Source organism: Lissotriton helveticus, chromosome 4_1 (genome assembly GCF_964261635.1).
Source record: "Lissotriton helveticus chromosome 4_1, aLisHel1.1, whole genome shotgun sequence".
Classification (NCBI taxonomy): domain Eukaryota; kingdom Metazoa; phylum Chordata; class Amphibia; order Caudata; family Salamandridae; genus Lissotriton; species Lissotriton helveticus.
In genome coordinates, this window is record NC_136063.1 from 1251711059 (window position 1) to 1251736698 (window position 25640).

Genomic DNA, 25640 nt, shown 5'->3' on the forward strand with positions numbered 1-25640 from the left:
GGAATATATATATATATATAGTGTAAGGGTATAGGGCCGAAAGCGCTTGTGAGATTAAAATCTTTGCATCTATCTTTGGAGTGCTGCCTCCTAATTCCCAAGGATTGTGGGGAGGGATTGTCGGAGCTGACATATATATGTATATATATATATATATATATATATATATATATATATATATATATATAGTGTAAGGGTATAGGGTTGTAAGCGTATATTTAGGGTTTAGGAGGGGGTAATTGTAGGGTTGCAAGGGTATTGTTTAGGTTTATGGGTATGGTATAGGGTGGTAAGGTTATTTATTTTACAGTTTAGAGTTGGGGTATATGGTGGTAAGGGTAAGTTTATGAGGTGAGTACAGAGTGGGAAGGTTAAGAAGGGGGGAAATCATTTTTGAAAAACTGGTTTGGTTGGTAAAAAAAATGAGTGGTAAAGACATGTGTTGTACTGTCGCACAACTCTTCACCATTTCCCTCCGTTTTCTATATACAGCACATGGTGAAGGTGACCCTTGTAGAAAACTTTTGTCATTGTTTCCTGAGAAGTCATTACAGCTGTTCCAGCTCTAAATCAATGAAAGAAAGGAAAGTCTGAAGCCAAGTGGGCATAGTAGCATGTTGATAAAGATACCAAATAAAGATTAACGTAGTCCAAAAAAAAAGAAAAAAATGCCTCACCTGTTTCATGACACTTTCAACTTGTCTGTAGTCTTTGGATACATCAACAGATATACAAAGGACAACCTATCAAAGAATGAGTAAGATAAGACAGATGAAAATTACAGTGTGTAATGCCTTCTGATACATAACTAGAATTCTAATATTTGGCATTGCAAGCTACAGATGGAATCAGTGAACATGCCATACAGCAGGATAGTCACACATAGTATATTGAGTATCAAGAGCCATTTAGGCAACTTCACCCACCAAAGGATAATCTGCTAGCGCAAACTTCCCTAGAATCCTTCACATTTAATCATCAAACTTTTCATAATAAATGGTGAAGCATTCGCTTTCTGCAGTTACAGGAGAAACTGAAGATGCTTTGTGATGTAGTGTGGGGCTGTGATATTTGGAGGATCAATTCAGGAAGGTACTTTGGTATCCAGTACAATTAGTGTCATGACAGAAGACCACCATGAACGGAAAATTGGCACTATTATACAAGGAGACAACATTATTGTTCAGAAAAACACATACAATTTCATGGAAAAGTAACTGCCAGGAACTTGAAAGTACATGTAAGTGAGCCCAAAATCCCTATATAAAACAGAACATGAATATGGTTATTCTTGAAACAGGGTTTTCGGAGGTGTGCTCTCGCAGGTATTGCTGCAGTAGGGATGTTTTAATAATTCTGATTTAACGGCAGAATTTAATTGCAGTGAGAGTGGACTGGAAATTGGCATGGTTTTGTGGGGACTCACACCAGAGTTGTGGGTGTTGAAACAGGGAGTGCTTCACCATCCTCCTCGGTGGCAATGGCTCGGACAGTGGCAAAAAACCATAAGTGACTGCTTTAACACAGTGCTGAATTACAAATGTTGCAAGACGAAAAGGGTAAATTTTGGAGAAGACTGATTGACCTCTAACGCAGATAAAGAAATTGGAGCAAAATATGTTTTCTCAGTGAAAAAGGTAAAATTTAAATAAGTTATTAGCAGTGGATCAGAGTCTAGATCACCCCTCCTAAAGTGGCACAGTGGGATAAATGCAGGAGGTCTCCCATGTATCCTGCCGCACCCTGGTACCAGTTTGAAAAGCAGACACTCTTCACTTTCTCTGCACTACTAGAATAAAACGTAAGCTTTCAGATTCTGGGACCTAGTTTCCGTTTGTTGTGCTTCAGCCAGGAACTAGAACCCTCTCGTCAGCAATTCTCATTCTTGATACACGTTCTTATACAAGATCGTCTGATTATCTCAGATTATTTCAATTCTGAGGAGAACTGGAATGCCCCATGTGTTTTTAGTAATCCTCAGTGACAGGAAATATTGAGATGCTGTCAAGTCCGTTGTTTGGGAATGCACAACTACTAGCTTTGGTAAGTGACTACAATCACTACACAAACTTTTGCAGACTGCCCATCTAAAGCTTAGATAAAATAAAAATCAAATGCCAAATTTATTTCACATCTCAGCAGTGTCTAGCCTTGAAGTGGACCTGAAGAAAAAAACAAGCTGTTTCTATCTCCATGGCCTGTAGATGAGGATTCATTCTTTTGTGAAAAGAAGATTCCGAAAAAGATGAATTCACAATTGAAAAAAAAAGCAATGATTTGGACTATAAAATAAACGTAGCAATATACTACATGTAACTGTGTATGCAAGTTGAATACAATAGTAGGTCAAATCCTCAGTAGCTGAAGTAGGTAAATAAGCACAAATATAATCCTTAGCATCTACAGCGCGTGTGTATTCTTGAGTTACTCTAGAATAAACGTTTAATGTGAAACCCTCCTCAGAAACTTCTATAAACGTTGCCTTAAATTTTGTCTCATCTACTTTAGGTGCAGGTGATGTAGGTGCAGGAGTGGATCTACACGTTTCTATCTCTTCTTTTTATTTGTTTTATTTTTGTTAAGCAATAATGATTATGTTAATTTAGCTGGTGCCCCCTCTGTCAATCCGAAGGTTTGGATCAGACGCAGTTCAAAGTTTGAAGAATGAATTATTGTTAAACTGAATCAGAAAGCAAATGAGTCGAGCTTAATTATGAATTTATTTCACAAGTTTGCATCATGTACTGATAATGTGGCATCTCATGGAGGTTCAAGTGGTTCAGCTCTCAGTTAATTCGGATCATAGGCTGTCAAATTAGGCACACGGTCTGTATAACAAGTCCCTTTAGGTGCTGAATACTCACAACAAGGTACTCTTGCTCTCTTAGATCTCCTAGGCGTCTGCTGTTCTTCCATATTACTTATACCATAGATTTTGTTTCTTAGACGATGGTTTGTGCCATGCATTCAACTATTTTAATGGTCTCCTGCTCTTGGGTCATTGCTCGCCTCTTTAAAGTCACTCACTCACTTCTCACACTTATTCCTTCACTGGAATCATTTTATTACACCTGTGATGTTTCTGCAGCATCGCCTCTTTCAGATCTCGCCTCTACGTCTTCAGGGGATGCTTCAACACAACTCTGTGAGATTTCAGGAACCTGGACAGATAAGGAACTCGGATGGATGTGAAGGATGTCATCCATTCCGGTCCTTCAGGACATACAGACACAGTAGGTCAGACCTAATTCAAATGTCACAACCTCATCAAGTGGGTATCTCACTCACTGGGTATGAGAGAAATAAATCCAGTTTGTTATCCCACCACACTTCACAGCAGTGTTTGTGATCAGGATCACCTTATCATGCCCCTTACAGCTTGGCTACAAATAGAACTTTTGAACATTTTTTTTTATTAGAACCCAATCACCAGGACCACGGTCATCTAACTGCTCTTGTCTTGGGATGGCAGTAGCAGCTCCAACCTGGTGAGAGACAGAATCTACCACATCAGCCAACCCCTTGTAGTAGTAGAGAATCAAGCCATCTATGATATTTACAAACGCATGTGCAGGCAGTCACCTGGCATGTCTCGTGAGTATTCCATGTAATGACAATCCTGTTTAGGTCTTGCAACCTGCGTTGCACTGCGCAGCACTGTCGTGCAGGCGAGAGTCCTTTTGTCCGGGGTTCAGAAATGGACCCTGGAATCGCACGCTTGTTCGTGTGTTTTTTGTCTGTTCTTCTGTGATTGGGCTTTGTGTGCGTCTATTTTGTACCAGAGCACGCAATAGGCCAAAGGCGGGCGCATTGCTCCGCCCATGGCCTATTGGTGTCTGTTACGCGCATCAAAGCCCATATGTCTTCAAATATATGTGCCCAGACACGGGCGCGATAATTGAAGACATATGGCTCGCAGTGACGCGCGCACCACTCACAGGCGTTATTTATTTTTCCACCTCGCTTGTTACTTAAGTAAAGTTCTGCATTTGAGTGTAACTGCTCCTTTGGCGTTGAAACCCTATTTACCCCAGAGCTCACAGCCCCTCATTTTGGAGAAAAAAATCTGTTTGTTATTTAATCATTGGGAAGCACACATTAGCAGTTACTTCATTGGACTATATGGCGCTTCCCCAAAGGTAAATGGACCCTCGTGGGATGTGCTATGGCAGTGTTTGTGTAAGCCCTTTGTTCACAACCCCCCACTTGACCCCCAGCTCGGTTCACAGCAGGCTGTAAACCAAACCGTTGCAGCTCGCCTGGCAGTTTAAGTACAATACTAGTGTCAGTCTCAGCACTGAGTGTTACTAACCGGACTCAAAAGTATAATTACGCTTAGCGCGGGTCAGTCAGCTGCCTGCCCTGGTAGTTGACGTTGCAGTGACCTTGTATTCACAAGCCAGGCGATGGACTTGTAATAATACAGCTCCCTTCTCACTCCACTGCCGCCCGTCCCTGTGTGTGCCCCATCGGCCAGGCTTGCACCCCAATCAATGTCCGATGCTGTGTGCGGCGGGGCTGTTCATCTGCGAATTTTAGTGTGTTGGTTTTGCTCGCAAGAAAGGGACACTTCTAGTCGTTGAAATGTCATTCATAATTTTGAAATGTCACTCATAATTGTACTGAAGTAATGAAAATGCCACACATAGCATTCTGAAACCTTGGCAGCAATGTTCCACTGCCGCCCCTCTTCCACCTCCACACTACTCAGCGTGGGACAGTTACTGCTCTGCCCGGACCTTACTGTTAGGTGAACTTGTAGAATTGTTTTCCATGAACTCCTGTGGTTTCGTGATGGTGAATTCAGGCGTGACCTGGCCCATGTCAGACACAGGAAAACAAGAGAGGGTTGGGGGGACTTCCTGGGCTAAGTCTAGTCTGAGGGTCACATTGAGGGACCTCTCCCCCCACCCGCGCGTTGGATAGAAAAAAATGAACTGTACCCACCGTCTAAACTATGCACGGCTGCTATAATGTTTTAATCATTAGAAGGGGTGTTGTCTAATATTACATTCTAATGTATTTAATTTTACTTGAAAAGCATTTACATGCTCACGCCAGAACATGCAGTTTTTGGAAGTTCAAATAAAAACCAAGAGAGGAGAAACACACCCATTGCTTTATCCTCTGCGGTCTGCACTTTCTAACAAGAATAATTAATTGAATTAATTACCAAAAACAAATACAATTTTATACTCACTCACCTTGGCTGATGGCTAGAAGTGCCACAAAGTGCTAGAAAACATTGCGCATCTTCATTCTCGGGTGGTTCATAAAAGCAGCTCTATGCGCCCAGGAACGACTTTCCAGCGCCTTGAAGAGACCGGTCTGGGACTTGTCCTTCTATGCAAACAACCCACAGGCAGACTGCAGACAGCAAGCACCTGCGGTCTTTTATACCTGCCCGTGTGCTGTGAACTTCATGTGCCCACCCTCCCCTAACCAAACCCCCACTCCTTACACTTGTTGCATCTCCCCCACTCACTTCTTCCCATGACGTCACTGCCTCTGTTCTGACACACAGTGGGGGGAGGGCGGGGGACGCAGTAGATTGAGGTCAAGAGCTGTAGGCATGGAAAGTTGGCAACCAGGTTTGCTGCTGGCGTCGGTTCAACACCCTGCGATTCTGGGCAGAACTGAGTGTATGATCAGTGCTTTAAATAAAAATACCGAAGTGCAGGTACTCCCTCTTTAGAGTACCTGCTTGCTCCTGGTAAATGCCGCTACTCTCCGTTAAATGTACTGCTGAAAAGTACCGGTACTCTCACTTTCCAATGAAAGAAGTGCACGTACTCGGTACCGGCACATTTAAAGCTCTGTATAATCAGGCGCTCCCAGCCCAGTTATCTCACTCATGCAAGTCTGTGCCTTCTCTCTTTCTGAGGGTTTTGACCTCATTCTTTTCCTCCCTCTTCCTGCTCAGTCTGCTTTTCCCTCTCTAGCACTGGGTAAATGTTTGATGTTCCAAAATAAGTGCCGGTGCCCCCTCCCCTCCCCCTCTGGTTATTTATGTTTTAAAAACCAAAATAAAAGACATTGCCATTTACAATGCAATAAGTCTCACATTTACTAGAGTTTGAGCTATTGGCATTTTAGATTACAATGCCTTTTATTAATGTGTTGGTTTTTTAAACAAATAAATAAAAGGCATTGTCATTTTCAATCCCAATAGCATCAACTCTCGCAAATGCGAGACCTATTGCATTGTAAATGCTTGTTTTTTTGTTAGGAGTGCCCTGGAGACTCATCAACACCAAGGGCAAGGCATCTGTCATTTTAGAGAACTGGATGTGCATACTTTGGCCAAATGAGATCTTAGTATGCCATTAAGTTGCCCAACTTTTCCTGAAACTTCTGATCAGTAACTACAGCACAACCTCTGTTTCATTCGTAATGCCACACACAGCATTATAGGGGTCTCATTATAAAATGAGTGCCTTGGTCTGACTCCAGAAAAACCAGAAATCCGAACCTTGGTATGACTTTTTGCAATAGCAGTTTTGCTACAGTGAGGCTGTCATTTCTCTGTGTTGGGTAGGCTTTCACCCACTAGGCGAGAATGCACTGTCTGACCAGAATATCTCCTAGCCCACTTCAAAGAAGAACTTTGATTCTGTTAAAGAGTTCTCCTGATCTACTGATGTGACTCATGGTTACAGGTGTTTTTCTCCCTACTTTCATCTGCTGACACGCCACATGTCTGTGGCACAACTCCTCAGCTAGAACTCCAAGTCAGTGATTGTACCAATTCTGCTTGAATAGTTTCAATGTATGCAGGTCCATGAAAGTGTCACGTCATGGAAAATAACAGGCTACAGGGAAACGCACGTCTTCCATCAGCTGAACTCCGGTTCTCATTTGCATTTTTAACACATCCTGCTCTCACCCATCGTTGCTGCTCTGTTTCGGACACTTCTTCCTACAACCACTTGATTTCCTTCCTATTATCGCCTACTGACAACACCATTGAAAAGGTGGTGTCCTCATCAGATTCATTTGCATATTCTTTGTTAAATGTGCATGCTATACCGAGCAACACAATACCGAGCAACTTCATGGGCATATCTGTTTCCAACTGTCACGCAATAATTTCGGCTACTCTGGACTACACATTTAACAACAGCTATTTATTGCAGCAACTGCAATGCTGCCAACTGTCTCATCACATATTTTCCATTCCATATAGGAGATCCGGACTAAGTCTTTAATCTCCTCTGTGACCATAACATTCAAAATCATGGACCACACCAAAGGTATATTGACTATCAGTAAATATTGTCATCCACAATTGCTCTGAAAATAACATGCTCTGGTAAGAGCAACTAGTTCTACCGACCTGAGCAGAGGTAACAACTCAAAGCATAAGCTGCTATCCAATTTCTCTCATCTCTTAGGCATTAGCAGTTTACAAATATTACATAGTCGGGCTAATCAAGGGTATCAGGTCTTGGCTTGGTCCATAAATCTGACATCGAAACAGTCGCGCTCAACCTCTTCCCCCATCAATTTCATTTTCAGGCAATGGTTAACAATGTGGCTGGATTGATAGTATGACATCTTTTCAAAGTGATATTCTCCGCTGCCAGAATCCATTTTTCATATTTTAAGTCAGGCATCTGTCATAAATTGTGTTTTTTTTCGTGTGAGCAACATTTCCACTGAATGAGGGACTATCACTGTAAGAGGATGTTCCATTATATACTCTTGCTTTTAGTCTAGATGCATATGAGTAAGCACTGAGAGAACTCAGCCCTTCCTCTCGCTGCACAACAAACGGAACATTCTAATGTAATATGGCACTCCCAGAGCAAGTGCACGACAGACTTTCTGTCAGCTGTAGGGAAACTTTTAAGCAATTATCTCATGGAAGCAGATCAGACACATCTTTGTGCGTCAGCCTCAGTAAAGGCTTGGCAACTAGGGTCAAATTTGGTATCCACTGTTTAAAGTAGCACACAATTTCGAAAACACATTCTGATTTCTACCTGTGTTGGAGTTTGATAAATTTTCAAAATGGCAGTAATTCTCTTGTATTGAAAAACCGAGCTCTGTCCTTGCTCTCTTTTACTGTCGCACTGCGATAAGTGGGAACAACTCCCTCCAATGTATCAAGTTCATCAAGGTAATCCAAGGTAGTCCTTTTAACGAAAGTAATTTTCCACTTCCTTATTGGTCTCATTCTTGAAACTCTTCACCACAACAGAAACAGTAAAATACAATCCATAATCTTTATTAAACATTTCTGATACTTGCTATCTGCCATTCTAAGCTTAGTACAGCAGTACGTACGAATTGATCACCATATGAAGTGAGCACAACATATATTGTCCCAATGTATTTCGAGCCCAAAGGCTCTTCGTGAGGGGGATTATAAAACATATAAAATGGACAGTGTAACTTAACTATTCCAGTACGATTCATGTATAATAACAAACAACCATCAGAAAATGTAATTTTCAAAAACACATTTCCCACTCAATGTCCTCTACCATCACCCCCACATTACAAAAAACATGATAACATTCACCCCTCTACTACCCTTCTATCCTACCCAAACCGTTATTGACTCAAGTCTTCTCAATAATGCCAAAAAACTCACACTAATCACTTAAACTCGTTTCCCCTACACTTACACTGTTCATTTGATATGTTTTATAATCGCCTGACGAAGAGCCTTTGGGGCTCGAAATGCTTTGGGACAATATATGTAGTGCTCACTTCATATGGAGATCAATTCGTACGTACTGCTGTACTGAGCTTAGAATGGCGGACAGCAAGTGTCAGAAATGTTTAATAAAGATTATGGATTGTACCTTTCAGTCTCCGTTGTGGTGAAGAATTTCAAGAACAACACCAATAAGGAAGTTGATAATTACTTTGGTTAAAAGGAATACCGTGGATTACCTTAATTAACTTGATACATTGGAGGGAGTTGTTCCCACTTTTCGCAGTGCGACAGTAAAAGAGCACAATTATCTTCAGCATAATATTAAATCAGGGGTTATCCGTGCTCTGTGGAGCTTTCGGAGCTTGTGGGTACTGGCATTATAGGGGCTTGTGACTCATTTGGAGTTTACATTCGCTGAACTGGGGCACTCTGCATTTGAATTAGATTCACACTTCGCCTTTGCCAATCACCACTTACGCTATTAGGGTTCTATCAACATTCCCACTTCTGATGCCGAAGCTTGTTACAATAATGACAAGGAGTCAAACTTCTAACTTTGCCATCTACCCCTGAATTTGGATCTACTGGGAAACCTCGCCTTTTTCCTTGTGGAAAAGCAACTCCACCTTGAAACATGGGACCTCCATTCTGGTAACTGTCATACTGCATTCCACCAACATTCCCTACATACTGCTCATTTTGAAACCATCTCTGATACAGCTTTATTTGTGCAAACATGTACTTCTCTTTAAGCCTTCTCTGCTTCACTCCCTGTTCATTGCTACAGTTCTTAGCATATCTCAGGATTTCATCTAAAAGTTTAGTCTGACAGCAAATCACATTTTGTTGTATGTGCATTCAAATCTCTGGTACAGCCGAATAACAAACTGACACTAAGCTCCCCTTATCACCCCTTTCAGGATTTTCTTGTCCACTGTGCTGTTCAAACACTTGTAACAAGTGTTTATAATCGACATGAATGGATTCTTAAGCTTCCGAAGTCGAGCTATTGAATCGCTTCATTCTACTCTGTTATCACCAAAGGCGAAGGTGCACTGGTACGTGGATTCCTTGGGTGCTCTGCAAGTGGCCGTTGTATAGCTATCTTACACTTAGTCCATAGATCCCTCCGTACCACAATGTCGAAAAAGGTATTCCAATCTGTCCACAAAACCGTCAAAATATTTACACACCTATAAATCAATCTGAGCATACCCTTGAGCAGGATTCTCTCTCAGTTTAAGGCAGTTGTTCGTGAATGTCAAATGATCACCTCAACTTCATGACAAATGAACATACCCTCCACCTGGAATCTCCCTCAGACGGAATGTCAAAGCCTTATCTTCATCTGGAGGTACTGGAGACTGTGTTGTATATACCTTTAAAGCGTCTGGTTGCTTCTTTTTCTTTCTCTACCTTTTCACCCATTTGCTCTCTTGTCAAAAACATTCCATTTCCAAATGCATTTGACCTCTTCTGCAATGTGTGGCTTCATTCCAAAGATTGCATAGTGATATTTGCATTTTTGTAAAGGGATACTTTTAGAGAGATCTACCTCACATTTCTCTGCCAATTCTGTTAATTTCTCATGTGTAATTGCTGCGTGTAATTCCCTACTCCACAATATACCAATTTTTTTTCTAGGTACTGATTCAGATGTGAAATGTCTAAACATCCCCTATTGATTTCTTCCAGTTCCACCTTCTGTTTTGGTACATAAAGGGGTCTAGCCCTCTCACGATTTGTGGATGATGAGTCTCTGTTTCTCCCTTTCCCCTACTCTCAGGAGTTGCTTCAAACCATGTGGGGCAAAATCTCATTATCGAATGGTCCCAATTCCCCTTAAGTAATTGAAGTCATAAAAACAACCATTCTCTCTTCAGTTTTGGACATTTTGCAGTGGGACCCAGGAAACAATCTGATTTTGGCAGTCGAAATGAACACTGTGTTACTGGTGTGGATAGAACAGGTTAAACCTGTGTTTTACTGCTGTGGATATAACAGGAAAAGCGAATATCTGAGCTGATATGAATTGTGACTTTGGTGCAGGAACCGTCCAATAGAAGATATAACACCAGAGCAATTACAGCAGTGGCTGTTTACAGTAGGGAGTGGTCCCCCAATCTGAACTACATTCGAGTCAACAGGGGCTGTGGAAATTATACCACTAGATTTCTAGCACTATCTGAATCGGACGATGAAGCAACATAAAGCGCAGGACGGGAGGACAGTAGAGCATTCCAGATATCATCCCCAGAATCAATCTCAGTATTCCTTGCAGTATCATCATTTTCATTTCCGTGCTTCCGATCCTTTTAGGCTTTTCTGTTGTCATCGCAGGGTACATTATAGTTCCCTTCACTACACACACAACTATGTCGTTCTTCATCCCATTTGGCATCAGTGTAATTATGCACTGCTTTTTTTGCTCTAATCTTGATATCTTTCTATACGTTTCCTTCTCTTTGGTATGAGTTGCATGCTCACAAGCATTTAACACTTCATACTTTGCACGTCTAGGAGCTTGTTTCATATCATATTATTCGCCTTACGTTTTCAAAAACCTTTAAATCAAATGTGCCATATTGCGGAAATCTAAATGCTCCCTCCTTTTCGGTGATCTTGTGCCATTGACAAAGCCAGAAACATGAAACTCTACACTTGTCGCCATATAATGACTGGCGTACCTTAGGTGAAGCCTTCACAGACAGGAACTTGCACATCACCTCTCATTAATACCCAAGGGCTCAAACATTTCATGATTACAACAATTCAACAATGGAATGGATAAACTCAATTATTTTCAATGTTTTGTTCAAATCACGATTCAAAACAGATCAATATTCACACCCAATATCTGAACAATCCTTTCCTTTGTGGACCTATCACACCGAACCACCTAATGACTCACCAACCAATCCCAGCACGACACTACACACTGATTGACATATCGCAGCATGGTTCTCTCAAACGCAACTCACTCCTTGCAGAGGTTTAACCTCATGTATAATTCTTTAATACGCACAATTGCACAACTTTTAAGCAAGCACAATAAACAAATAACCTGTGTCTGCTCCACTAAAGAATTGCAAGTAGCTTGTTCGCACAAGTGCTAACCAAAATAGCACTTTTCACCTTACACACACGCATGAAATCTCGACGAGCCGGAATCACCATGACTGATCTACTTCCCCCTTTGTGCAATAGGTTCTACCAATACCAGTCACTATTAGGTTCCTATTCCAATTGGGAGGTGAATTGCACCTCATGAACCGACACCACAAACCCTTAGCAGACAAATAATACAATATTTCTTATCTGTACCAGAAACTTGGACGGCATCAAGTCTGATAACAACTTGAACTACTCAGCATCAAACATGTATGCAGATTAACACAATCAAACTCTAAATATTACCAGTACGTGACACATACAACTTCAACACACTATCGTAAGCTCAACATAGACCATTGTTACACAACCCTATTTATACTCGCACCTCCACCACTGCAAACGCATTTGGAAATGCTGAACTGCTACAATATTCAAAGTTAGGACATGGACAATCTCGAACTAGGGAAATTTTAATTCAGCTCCTTTTTTCCTGCGAAATTAACCATCACTCTGCTATTACTTGCCGAAGTGGATATTCTTGTATCTCAATCATCGAGTATAATAATTCAATAACACCTGCCATTGGTCATATGGACCTTTGTTAGTTGACAAAGAGATAAGGAGCAATCATTTATATTAATTACCATGAACAGTCCGATTGGGTCTTCACAGGAATCAACAAAGATTTGGTGTGATTTTAAAAGTTTTTAATTAACAAATGACTTCAAATCAAACTATTCATTTAGTAAGTATTACGTTAAGTCATCAATGTTACATATTCAAATAATCTAGAAGTAGACATTTCAAAATGACATAAAACACTATATTAGCAAGAAATACAAATAATAAAGAGAAAATACAGTGTGTTCCATAAATGAAAATCCAAAATCTAAATTTAATAAAGATTATATATAAAGGGCATTTAATTTCAGAAAGCAAGGTAAGGTGTCAGTTTCGGAAACCCAAATAAAGGGCTCTATTAAGAGAATAATACAAAACTTAGACTTGAAGCCTTAACACTCAAGCAGAGGAAATTAGCAGAAGCTGAAAAATATTCTCAGCTCTAAGTCAGTAGACCTATCTTAAGTCTGCCACCTAGGTTCGGCAGCAAGCTCTCCGTAACTAGTCTCTGAGTGAATCGGAAGCTCTCTAAAAGAAGGAGGCTCTCTAATCTAAGGAACACACTAATTTAATTCTACTAAAAACATTAATGGCTCCTGCGATCCAATAGTTTCTAGAAAACTCTGGGAGCAGGTATGCTCTCCAGTTTTTCACGTCTTTACAATGAGCTATGCAATCAAGTCCTTGATTTGTTACTTTGAACAAGTCTTGGGGTTCAGTCAGTTCTTCCCAGGAGTTGCGTTTCCTGACATTTACTCCTCCTTAATAGAACCTCTCTAGCAGTTATCCAATATATAAGAAATGAAATGCCTACTCCAGTGGTTCCCAAAGTTTTTGATCTACTTCTCCCTTGACGCGCAAGTGTGTTTGTTTGTTTCCCGGCCTCTGTAGTGTTTCCATTTTAATCCCTGAAAATAATTGGGATGAAGGTAGGGAGAATAGTGTGTGTAGTGCTCTCTTTTCACGATATTTGTGCGCCCTTGGGCCATGCAGTGAATGCATCTGTTTGCTGTTAATGTGCGATCAAACTGAAGCTTGACACATCCAGCTGAATCCAGGGGCACTAGGGTGCCACGGCGCACAGTTTGGGAACCACTGGCTATAGTTACTTACATCTGATAGTTAGTCATCCACATAGAATACAATGAGGAACTGCAGTCCTTGTTTGCTTTGTGATTTTCCTTTCACATTGACAGGTCAGTAGCCTACCACAGAGGCTCATTTGAGTACTAAGTCCACTCACACAGCTTTCATGTGTTCACTTCAAATCCAGTAAAGAAAGCTCTAATCATGTTAAGAAAGACAAAGCCTATTTTTGTAGCCATGGATTGATTTCCACTAGCTAACAAAAGCCTGCTGGCAAATTACAGCATCTGCACTAGAAAGTGAAAGAAATCTTGTACAAAACAGTTTAAACGCAAACACAGGCCTCTTATCCCCAAAGTGTAAAGTCTCCATGTAATATGGCATCACTAATTAGGCTAATTTAAGTCAATACAGCATGTTAATGCACGTGTGCTTTTGATGGCTAAATAGGATTACCCAATACAAATTTGCATTTATTAAACGTGTTATGCAACATTGAAATGTGACTTTTCAGTTAAATGACTTTAACTTGCAATATGAGATAATTCGCCCGAACACAGTAAAGAGCATATACACACAACAACCCCCCCCCCCCCCCCAACCAGTTATGGCAAGCGGCGGTCACAGTTTTATAGCGCAATACTTGGTCTGTTTCACAACTTTTAAAGATAAGAAACCCGAGACACCAGGAATTAAATCTTTATCTCTATGAATCACACATCTGGGGCCTGGTAAGACAGGGTTGTAATGATTGCAATATAACATTTCACCATTACATGTTGTGTTCAGATGTATTAAGTGGCTCAAACAAAAAGCGTACCCGCCTTTACATAATGACCCTCTTAAATTAAGCTTTCAATTCCCAACCAAACTCACCTGGTACCATTTCTAGAACACAAAAGAGAGAGATCAGTAATTGTCAGAAAATCTCAAGAGTCTGCAGAAACCCCACTTGTCAAAAAGTAAACCCAGTTCACTGGAACAGACGGGTGCAGCCACACTAAACCCAGTGCTTAATTTGAGCCAATGGGGCTCACGGCCCTCATTTTTAGGTCTCGGCTAGTGTAGGCTGCGCTTACGCGATTTTAGGTCTTCTAGTACGGAGGTAAACGAGCCAGCTCTTCTCCAATGGCTGGCTTCCTAAACGGCGGGCAGCCATTGGAGAAGAGCTTTGTCCGTCACTTTAAGCTCCGTCCGTTTCGGATTGAGGGGCGTGTTTTTTGCTGTCCTTTCTCTCCGTGAGGTCTTCAGTCACTCAACAAAAAACACACCCCCCCCAGTCCGACAAGGACGGGGCTTAGTGACTGACAAATGCGGAACAAGCTGGAAGCCCCGCGCACGCCCCGGCAGGCAGCCGAGGAAGTCTTAGAGGGAGGAGGTCGGGAGCCCACCCCGCCTCCTCGTTACGCCACTGGAGAGAAGAGAGTGCAGAAATGAGCAGGGTAAGAGATTGAAAATAGAAGGGAGGGGAGGACGGGGTACCACTTCCGTGGGAATGTCCCGTGGAGCTGCTGGTCGCACAGAGCTGAAGCCCAGCACAGGGGGTGCATTCAAGATCGGAGCTGGACTGGGAGGAGAAGCAGCTAATCAACTTGTCAGATGAAACCCTTCAGCAGAGTCGAGTGTAAACCGCTGCCAGTACTGTGGAATCTGAGAAGCCTTGGTAATATTACTAAACCTCCGCGAGGCCAATAAGGCTTGTAAATAAACAGTGTTTTTTATAAACAAGGGGACCCCAAAAAGTTGAACCTGGGGTAGAATTATGCTTTTTAAGAAACAATGGTTCAAGGTAGGCCTAATAAGGTCCTAAAAAGAAAGGTGAAAATAGCGAGTATTTAATAAACGCTAGGGAGCGAAAAATGTAGGTACAGGTAGGAACTTTTATTTTCTCTTTCTCTTTTATATATATATATACACAAATCTTTATACTGTATTTCAGGTGTTCAAGTGAGTAATATGGTGCAGGACGTGACATAAGTGATCAAAGTGAACGGACTGTCACACAACATCAACAAGGTTAAAAACACAACAATTATATACAATGGAACGAGTGAAATTCCTTGGGTGGGTCGACGGCGTTTCGATCTATATAACTTTAGATCATCATCAGGACTGATGAGCCTCCTGAAACTTGCCAATGCGTTATCAGGCAAGGAAGATCTATTTTGACAATGTAACTGAGTTGATTGTCACTTTCCAGAGAGTATATTGGTATAATCAAACAAGATCTCTCAATGGGATGATCCAAGTAGCGCTCAGCCACTGTTAATTTGGACGAGGGTCCTACTCGAATTGGTTAGTTAAAGGTAATGGCAGTCTAGGGAGTTCCGTTAGCGCGTTCGTCGCTATGGCAATAAATATTGAAGCCTGAAATTAATCCCGGCGTGTTGCCATAGCGACGAACGCGCTAACGGAACTCCCTAGACTGCCATTACCTTTAACTAACCAATTCGAGTAGGACCCTCGTCCAAATTAACAGTGGCTGAGCGCTACTTGGATCATCCCATTGAGAGATCTTGTTTGATTATACCAATATACTCTCTGGAAAGTGACAATCAACTCAGTTACATTGTCAAAATAGATCTTCCTTGCCTGATAACGCATTGGCAAGTTTCAGGAGGCTCATCAGTCCTGATGATGATCTAAAGTTATATAGATCGAAACGCCGTCGACCCACCCAAGGAATTTCACTCGTTCCATTGTATATAATTGTTGTGTTTTTAACCTTGTTGATGTTGTGTGACAGTTCGTTCACTTTGATCACTTATGTCACGTCCTGCACCATATTACTCACTTGAGCACCTGAAATACAGTATAAAGATTTGTGTATATATATATATATATATATATATATAAAAGAGAAAGAGAAAATAAAAGTTCCTACCTGTACCTACATTTTTCGCTCCCTAGCGTTTATTAAATACTCGCTATTTTCACCTTTCTTTTTAGGACCTTATTAGGCCTACCTTGAACCATTGTTTCTTAAAAAGTGTAAATAAACAGTGGCATTAAAAATACACGTGAAATGATTCGCAATGAAAAACAGAGAGATTTGGGTTGGGCGGGGGACTCAAGGTAAAGTTTGAAGAGAGAGCTGTAGACGCCGCGGTGGAGCTGGACTCACGGGGTCAGTGGAATTCAAGGAGCTGTAGAGGGCAGGGCGGCAGTGTTGGTGAAACGCTTGGAGTGAAGACAGTCACCTAGTCAAGATGGGGAGCATGGTCTTTGAGCCCCTGCCGGGGTCCGAGAACGGGAGCCTGCGTGACATGGGAGTGAAGGAGCTCAGCCAGGGCGAGCAACGCGCCGTGAAGAGGGACTATCACCACCAGTAAGGAAGACTTGACACCACATTGCCCAGCCCCCTCGCCCGTGCACATCACCTGCCAAAATCACACCACACCTTGCCCACTCACACACACAATACGCTTGGACGCCTCGTCTGAGGGAGAAAGCGCTATATAAATGCAATTGCAATACAATGGAGGTATGAAGCGAAATCCAAATGTTACAACACAACTATACACAGACATCACATCAGCACCGCTAATGACCACATCACCCTCACACATCGCCCATACACATCACCTGCACGAACCACACCTCCCCTTTCCTCGCAGGCAATTTGATGTCGCCGATCTTCCTTCATTTCCCACATCACCTACTCAGTGGCCTGGACCAGCGCGCGACTATCCTACAGGTTAAACATATAGGAGCGTATTTACACGCCCCTTGCGCCGCTGGTCCGTCACTTCAAATGGGAAAAAGTGACACCAGCGGCGCAAGTGGCTAGTAAATAAGCCCCATAGAACGCAGAGAGCAGGGCAGGTGGTAATCTCCATGAGCAAGGATCACACACCTGCAGCGTCGCCGCTAAGTACGACAGGTCATCAAGCCAAACAGGACACGCCCAGCGATCAGATGAGGTCACAGCTTGTGAACCTCGCAGGTGAGGCGCGCGCTCTTCTCAGTGACCCTCGCAGGTGAGGCGCGCGCTCTTCTCACTGAAAGAGGCCCCAGCCACCCCCAGCCTTTAAAAGGGCACATCAGTCCGGTCATCCTGAGGGTCAAGGGTACGTACGCGGCCGGGGGGGGGGTATGGGAGAGGCAGGTGGGGGGGGGATGGGGGGGATGAGGGGTGGCACGTCAGGTTTCAGCGGGCCCCATTTTCAGCCCAAGGCCAATGGATATCTGTTAGCTATGGGAGACTAGGGGGCCCACTTCACATTCTCGGGATTGGGTCATTTTGCGTTAGGTACCCTTTACCTACACCACTCCTGAGAGACAGCGCAGCGGCTGCGTTTACTGCGATTAGGTTGTGTAATGGTATCGGAGGGTCACGTTTGTGTGTATCTGTGATTTGACGTTGTGCCACTTGTGTGCTGTCTGATCAGTGAGTTGAGGCTGCCTGTCTCTGTAATCAGTGATTTGAGGTTGTTTGCAAATGCTCGATCTTAGGTTGAGGCTGTGTGTGTCAGTGAGTTGATAGTCTTTAGTGTTTAATTTGTTGAGGTTGTGTGTAAGTGTGATCTTTGGGTTGAGGCAGTGCGTAACCATCAGTGCTTTGAGGCTGCCACTCTGTCATAATTGAGTTGAGGGAGTGGGTATCTCTGATCAGTGAGTCGAGACTGTGTGCACCTGTGAATAGTGAACGGATGCTTTGTATAACCAACAGTAAGTTGAAGCTTTATGTAACTCTGCTCGTTGAATTTATGTTGTGTGCAAGTATGTATGCATTGATGTTGTGTGTAATGACGATCCGTGGTTTTCATCAGTTGAATATGTGGGTTGAGGCTGTGTGCAAACAACCGGGAGTTTAGGTTGTGTGTACCTGTGGTCTGTGAGTTCCGGCTGCGTGTCAATGATCTGTGGGATAGGCGGTTTCAGTGACTTAGGGCTGTTGGTGTGTGTGTGTGTGTGTGTGCGTGTGCAACAGTGGTTACAATGGTCAATGTATAAATACATCAACAATGTATTGTGACTGCCTGTAACAGGGATATGTGTGTTGAATCTGTGTTCAACTGTCAGTTAAGGGTGCGTGTGACCGTCAGGGAGCTGAGATTCTGAATAACTGATCAGTGAGTTCCGGTCATTTGCAGCTGGGATTCGAAAACAACAAAAAAAAGTTGCCCTCACCGGCTCCCAGCACAGCGTCCAGAGCAAAGCTCATTGCACTGGCTAAAGGGCAATAGGGCACCGAGGCTAGCGCATCCCTTCAGATTGTGCTGTAGATTTCTGTTGCTTCAAGTGACTTCTTTCCTCTCACACGCAACACTGTGATCTTGGGCACATTTATATCTCACCCGCCTATGGATTTCAGATGCATAAGAAGATTAAACAGGAACAGCCCCACCATGTCTACAAAGCTTTCAACCCTCGACTTCCGGGCTCTCAGGTTATCCCACAACCCAGCCCCACTCACAGTCCTTCCATTGTGTCTATGAACACACCCTGCTCTGGGCTCGTAAGCCACACACTGCTGGGGCCCTCACGCCCTCCGTACCCAGGCCTGATCTTGATGCAAGAGCGGTGCAAATATTTGCAGTGTGTTGGATTAGTGAGGTCCTGTGGGGGTGTTATCTGCTCCTAACTTTACAGAACTTTCTTAAACCTGGCTGTAGAGGGGCTCTTTAGGCGCCGGTCGTTAAATAAACATGAATTACCTAACTTTTGCGAGTAGTTTACAAGACATCAAAGGCGAGGCCAGAGCAGTCCAAATGGTGACGTGTAACGTGCAGTAAGCCCCAAGTCTAAAGGCCCGGACATTAAACCCTTACCTCAGCATGTCTCAGAGAGTGCAATCTCAAATAGGTTTACACCTTTTTCTACACCCACCTCCCTACATCGACGCCATGTGTGTTCAGCAGTTCTTCACAGGAAGCACACAAAGACAAGAGGCCTGTGGCGTTCTTTATTTGCAAACCAGAAAACAATGATATAACACTCATTATTCCCTCCGGCTCCCCCAGCGTAGCATTAAATTAGTGTACATTAGAACAACGAGGCGTGTGTGTGTGTGGGGGGGGGGGCTCTGTGTGTGTGGGGGGGCTCTGTGTGTGTGGGGGGGCTCTGTGTGTGTGGGGGGGGGCTCTGTGTGAGTGGGGGGGCTCTGTGTGAGTGGGGGGGCTCTGTGTGTGTGGAGGGGCTGTGTGTGTGTGGAGGGGCTCTGTGTGTGTGGAGGGGGCTGTGTGTGTGTGTGGAGGGGGCTCTGTGTGTGTGGGGGCTCTGTGTGTGTGTGGGGGGGGTGCGTGTGGCTCTGTGTGTGTGGGTGGGTGCAAATGCAATAGGTCTCGCATTTGCAAGAGATTAAGCTATTGGCATTGTAAATGACAATGCCATTTATTTATATGTTTTAAAAACAAAAATAATGTCATGAGCAATGCCAATAGCTCTAACTTCAACAAAGACGAGACCATTGTATTGTAAATGCTTGTTGGTGGGCAGAGTCAAGATGGCGGGTTGACGCCGGCAGGTGAAACAGGCAGCAAGGGGTAGCTCTTCCCGTAATTCAACGCAAAACCGCAAGAAGCCGAATAAAATATCTACTGCTGGCGTCCGAGCAGATAAACAGAAGGGGAATGCTTTCCGGGCTGAGCAGCTGATCGGAGTGGCGCGGTTACCGAGAACGCGGTGTCGAAGCTGCTTGCCATTGTTGGTCTCCGTGGGAGCTGAATGCTGGAGGCTGTGTCACGGGCGGCCGGGCGGATGTGACTTCGGATAAACAGGCAGCACGGGGTAGTTCTTCCTGTAACTCAACGCAACCCGCAAGAAGCCGATAAAATATCTATTACTGGTGTCCGAGCGGATAAACAGAAGGGGAATGCTTTCCGGGCTGAGCAGCTGATCGGAGTGGCTGGGCGGACGAGATTTCGGACATCGGACGGAGGCGAAGAGATTAACCTTTACCACTTTTTACAATTTTACTATCTTACAAAACTAAGCGCTTGAGGAACTTAACTGTGGAGGTGGAGGTTGAATGTTGCAGTTCTTCAATCACTTGAGCCGCCTGGGCAGAAAGATACTGCCGGCGTGGAGGACAAGACGAGCTCTCACACCGCAAACTCGCTGGTTTAGCTGGGCGGGACTAGGAGCTCTCGTGGTGCAATTGAGCACTGCTACTGCAACAGCTACAGCCGAGAGGAGAACGCCAGATATTACACGGGTGGGCGATAAAGATACAGGTACAGATACAGATATGGCTCCTAAGTTGAATACCCGATCTGCACGGACCGGCAAAAACGGCGGACAGGAGAACTTAGGTACTGTAAACGCCGCAACCTCTAAGAGTAATTTCAAACTAGGAGAAAGCGTTAATTATGGTAAAGGGAAAGCGGCGGTGGTGGCAGGAACTATCGAGGGGGCTAAAGGAAGCATGATATCGGTCACGAGACAAAAAACTAGCCCGGGTGTATTCGATAAGAGATCTGTTCGAAACACTGAGACGGAGCCGCTCACCAGTGAGGAAGCAACTCCGAATACGACTTCGAATATTAATAACACAATGCCGAATTTGTCTGCAGACCAGATGGAGCATTCAGAACTGCTAGAGCTCGATGATAAGTTTACAGGCGAGGAGCAATCAGAGGATACTCTCAATCAAACAACAAAAAACATGGACGGAGCCGGGGTGGGAGCGAAGGCAATGTCTGAATGCGAGAAAATAGTACTAATTGGAAACCAATTAGTAAGCACCAGAGACATAATTATAGAAACTTCAGAGACTTCTAAAACTCCAGAAATTTTACTTCCTGGCAACGCGATTGGCCCTGTCGATTTAATATTTGCCACTCAGCCTACAACAGACCCCAACGGATCCAATGGACCAATAGACCAGAATTTAATCAACATAACAGAGAGCTTACCGATAGACGAAGTACAGGCTAACGAGGATGGATCTAACTTTGAATACGAAGAGGTGTCGGAAGGTGGCGATAGTGAGACAGAAACTACACACAATAGACAGAATAATCGTAAACCATCAGCCTCAAGGAAGACCAAAAACAAAGCTAGAAATAAACTGAAAAAAGCTCTTAGTAAATCACTGATCAAAGACACTTCCTCTTCTGTGTCCAAAACTGGGCCAAAGACTAAGAACAATGTTGACGATAGCCCACTTAGAAAATGGATACAGGCTAAAGGGGGAGTAAAGAATATGGCAATGAGGCTTTCTGGAGCAAGTCTTGATGAAGATTTACACCAAAAGGGGGGGCAAGAAAACGACACTGCGATTGGAGAACACTGGTACAGTACCAAATACAGACACGAGCATAGATGGAATCACACCGCCAATCAATACCGCTCAGAAGGATACGGCTATGGGCACAACAGCAGATATGAACGTATCTAGTCTTACTCTAAATTCTCCAGTCGATGTAATTCAAGACCCAAGCCTCAAAAACTCTCAGTTAATCACAAAGGAGATAGCTCCTAAACTTTTGGTTTCGAGCATTGGGACAGAGAATGATGTAATGAAAGATATAACGAATGATTCATTGGAGGCGGTCCGATCCGATATGGAAATTGAAATTTCTGAAACAAGCTACATGCCCGCTTCAGGTAATGTGTCGCCATTAAGTCCTCTCAACACTGAATCTGCTAACCTGACACGAGACGGAAAGGTCTCGAGGTCAGCAACTACTGAAGACCAGCCAAACCTGACAACTATGGATATGATAATGCAGACTCATCGCTCAAAGACAAGAAAGCCAGCAGCATTTCTTGCAACTAAGAGAAGACAATACAAAACTACAGGCTTTCATGAGTGAAGTATGTGAAAAGCTTGGAAATGTCACACAAGATATGGAAGATCTTAAACAACGCGTTGTGGTCGAAGAAGGAACTACTCGCTTAGATGAGCTAATTAAACAACATGCCACACAGATATCCAAACTAGAAAAGAAGGTTGAGGATATGGAAAACAGGGCACGTAGACACAACCTCAGGCTGTTTGGGATACCCGAGGGGGCAGAGGGAGCTGATGCTAGGTCATATGTAGTGAAACTATTTCAAAAAGCGTTTAGTGACCTATCCGACTGGGACTGGGACTCTCAACTACAAAGAGTACACAGACTTCCTCTGTTCCAAAAGAACAAAAATAGCAAATTTCCTAGACCTATCTTGATATATTTTGGAAATTTTTTGCTAAAACAAGCTGTATTACTTAAAGCTAAACTAAATAGCCCTGTCACTATTGACAATATAACCTTTTCTGTACGGTCAGACCTAAGTAAAGAAACAATGGATAGAAGGTGGGAGCTTAGAAAGCTAATAGATTCCTTCAAAGCTATTAATTGTACAGTCTATTTACAAGAGCCTGCTCGGCTCAAGGTAATCAATGATGGGCGGTCTTTCTTTTTTACCGACCAAGAAGAGGCGGTTATGGCTTTAGAAAAATTCACAGCTGAAAGACAGAAATGAGAGTGTTGGCTTGTAGGGTGAAGGGTGTTTGCACTTAAAATGTAATACTACGTAGGAATACAAGGGGGACAAAAAATGTGTTGAATTTATGCACTGTATGTTCTAGCCCACTGTTTCACATATATTACTCACATACTTCTATATTTGTTGTGTTTCTTGTGGATTTAATGAATCATTTTTCCTAAAAGAGGTTTGAATCTGTCCCCGTGTTAGCCATTTCACTAGGCTGCCACAAGAGCGGCAGCAAGGGATAGAGGGGTGCTCCCCCCAACTGGACTCGGTAGGGAATGGAAGGACAGGGGCGGAGGGAGGGAGGGAAAAAAGGGGGAAAAATATATTGTAAGGAAGAAACATGGTGTGGACAGAGTAATGAAACGTAAGCTATGTCTAAGACAAAATTGTTAATTTGGAACGTTGCTGGCCTCAATAGTAAGCAAAAGAGGAGACTGGTTCAGGAAGAGTTGGGCATGTATAAACCACAACTTGCTCTTCTCTCGGAAACTCATATCAGTTACCAAGACAGGAAATTGCTTTCACAAATGGGGTACGAGCTCGTGGTTTGTTCAACCTTGGGGGCCTCCATTAGGGGGGTGGCAATACTAAAAAAAGAAAGGATTAGCGCTCGAAATTTTAAAAACATTATCAGATGCACGGGGGAGGTGGGCGATAGCTCAAGTTCAAATGGAACACAAGAAGTTTGTTTTATGTTTGGTTTACGGCCCTAATATAGATGACCCCAAGCTGTTTGAATATTTAAGCATTGAGCTACTAGAGTGGGAGGGTGAAGTACTAGTGATGGGAGACTTTAATTGCGTAATAGACTACAAAATCGATTCTACTGGACACGGTTCTCATCGCAGGACGCGTAAAGTCAGATCTGCAATCCTGGAACTAGGTAGACTACTGAACATTAAAGACGTATGGCGTCAAACACCCTAACCTAGCGGGACACACATACTAATCAGCGCCCCACAGATCTTGCTCGAGAATTGATATGGTGTGGGCAACCGATCAAAATACGAGCAATTGTAAGATTGAACTGTGTCCAAGGATCACTTCCGATCACAATCCTATATTATTAGAATTTGAGAATGGAGAGTCGAGGCCAGATTTAAGACAGTTTACATTCCCGAGATATTTACTGACTGACCTGGGCTTTGTTACCTCTCTAAAGAAACACATTAAAGAATTTATTGAATTGAATAATAATTCAGCTAAAATAAATGTAGTTTGGGACGCATGTAAGTGCAGTATAAGGGGGTTTACTCAACAATTCATTTATAGACTCAATGCTGAAAACCAGAGAGCTACTAAAAAAGTTACTTCAAATATGCTGTCATTGAAGCAGAAATTAGCCGACGAAACCAAGCTATTAAATGGAAATATTAATGACATAAGATTCGAACTACTAAAATTACAATCCTCTCTTAAAAAGACGCTAAGAGATAGATACTGTGCTAAAATACATAAATACAAACTAAATCAATATGAAGGAGGAGATAGAATCGGAAAAGTACTCGCATATAAAGTTGCGGACAAGAAGGCGAGAACTAAGATTAAAATGATTAAAGGGCCCGACTCACATGAAGATGACCAACCAGAACAGATTCTTGGCCAGTTTGCTAACTATTACCAGAATTTATACACTCCTGATTATACACCTACCAGAGCTAGCATTATACAATATTTAGATAAATATATGCCTGTACAAAAAGATACTGTCAAGGAAAAATTGCAACTACTCAACTCAAAAATAACACAACTTGAAATAAATGCAGCTATCTTAGCCTTACCATCAGGAAAAGCTGCCGGGGAGGATTGTTTGCCTATGGAAGTATATAAGATTTGCGCACAAGAATGAACACCTCTGCTTGAAAACGTCATTGATTCCATAGACAGCTTGGGGAAAGTCCCCACGTCATGGAAAGTAGGCAAAATAGTATTTTTTCTTAAAAAAACAAATCACCGGAAGACTGTGGCTCCTATCGGCCGATCTCCCTGCTTAACGCAGACGCTAAAATCTTTTCTAAGATACTAGCAAATCGCCTAGCACTTAATATGCCGATCCTGGTCAACTCACAACAACATGGTTTTGTGACGGGGAGCGATACAACGGCCCATGTAAATACAGCGATCACAGCCTTTGATGTCGCCTCAACTACTCTCACCCCACTCAGAATGGTTATGTTAGATGCTGAAAAAGCATTCGATCGAGTGGGGTGGGAGTATTTGTGGGAGGCACTAAAGAAGGTAGGCATTCATGGTAAATACCTACAGTGGGTTTGTTCGTTGTACAACAGCCCGCAAGCCAAAATCAGCTATGGTGGAAAAGATTCAAGGAACTTTTCTATAGGGAGGGGAACCAGACAAGGGTGTCCTCTGTCCCCTCTGCTTTTCGCTCTTTCTCTAGAGCCATTCTTAAACACACTAACAATGCAAGGAAATATTCACCCATTCTCACATGGGGGGAGAGAGTTTGAAAATCACTGCTTTTGCAGACGATATAGCGGTATTCACCACAGACTTAGTAAAAGCTACACCTGAAATAATAAAAGAAGCTGAGCACTACGGCCATGTTTCAGGATACAAGCTTAACGTAGGTAAAACGCAGGTAATAGCTAACTACAAACATTTGGAATCGATCCCAGGCTTATGTCAAAGCGCGATTTACTTAGGCATTAGACTAGCATCCAATATTGATAAAATCATCACGCTGAATTATGATTCTCTCTTAAAA

At 43.0% G+C, this 25640-nt stretch overlaps 1 protein-coding gene across 1 annotated transcript in view; it reads right to left on the reverse strand.

Moving 5' to 3' along the window:
* Positions 1 to 25640, reverse strand: part of KDSR (3-ketodihydrosphingosine reductase) — a 332881-nt gene that overhangs the window by 185965 nt on the left and 121276 nt on the right. The window contains exon 4 of the mRNA XM_078687801.1: positions 678 to 743. Within this exon, the coding sequence (XP_078543927.1) occupies positions 678 to 743 (66 nt within the window). The remainder of the gene's footprint in view (positions 1 to 677; positions 744 to 25640) is intronic.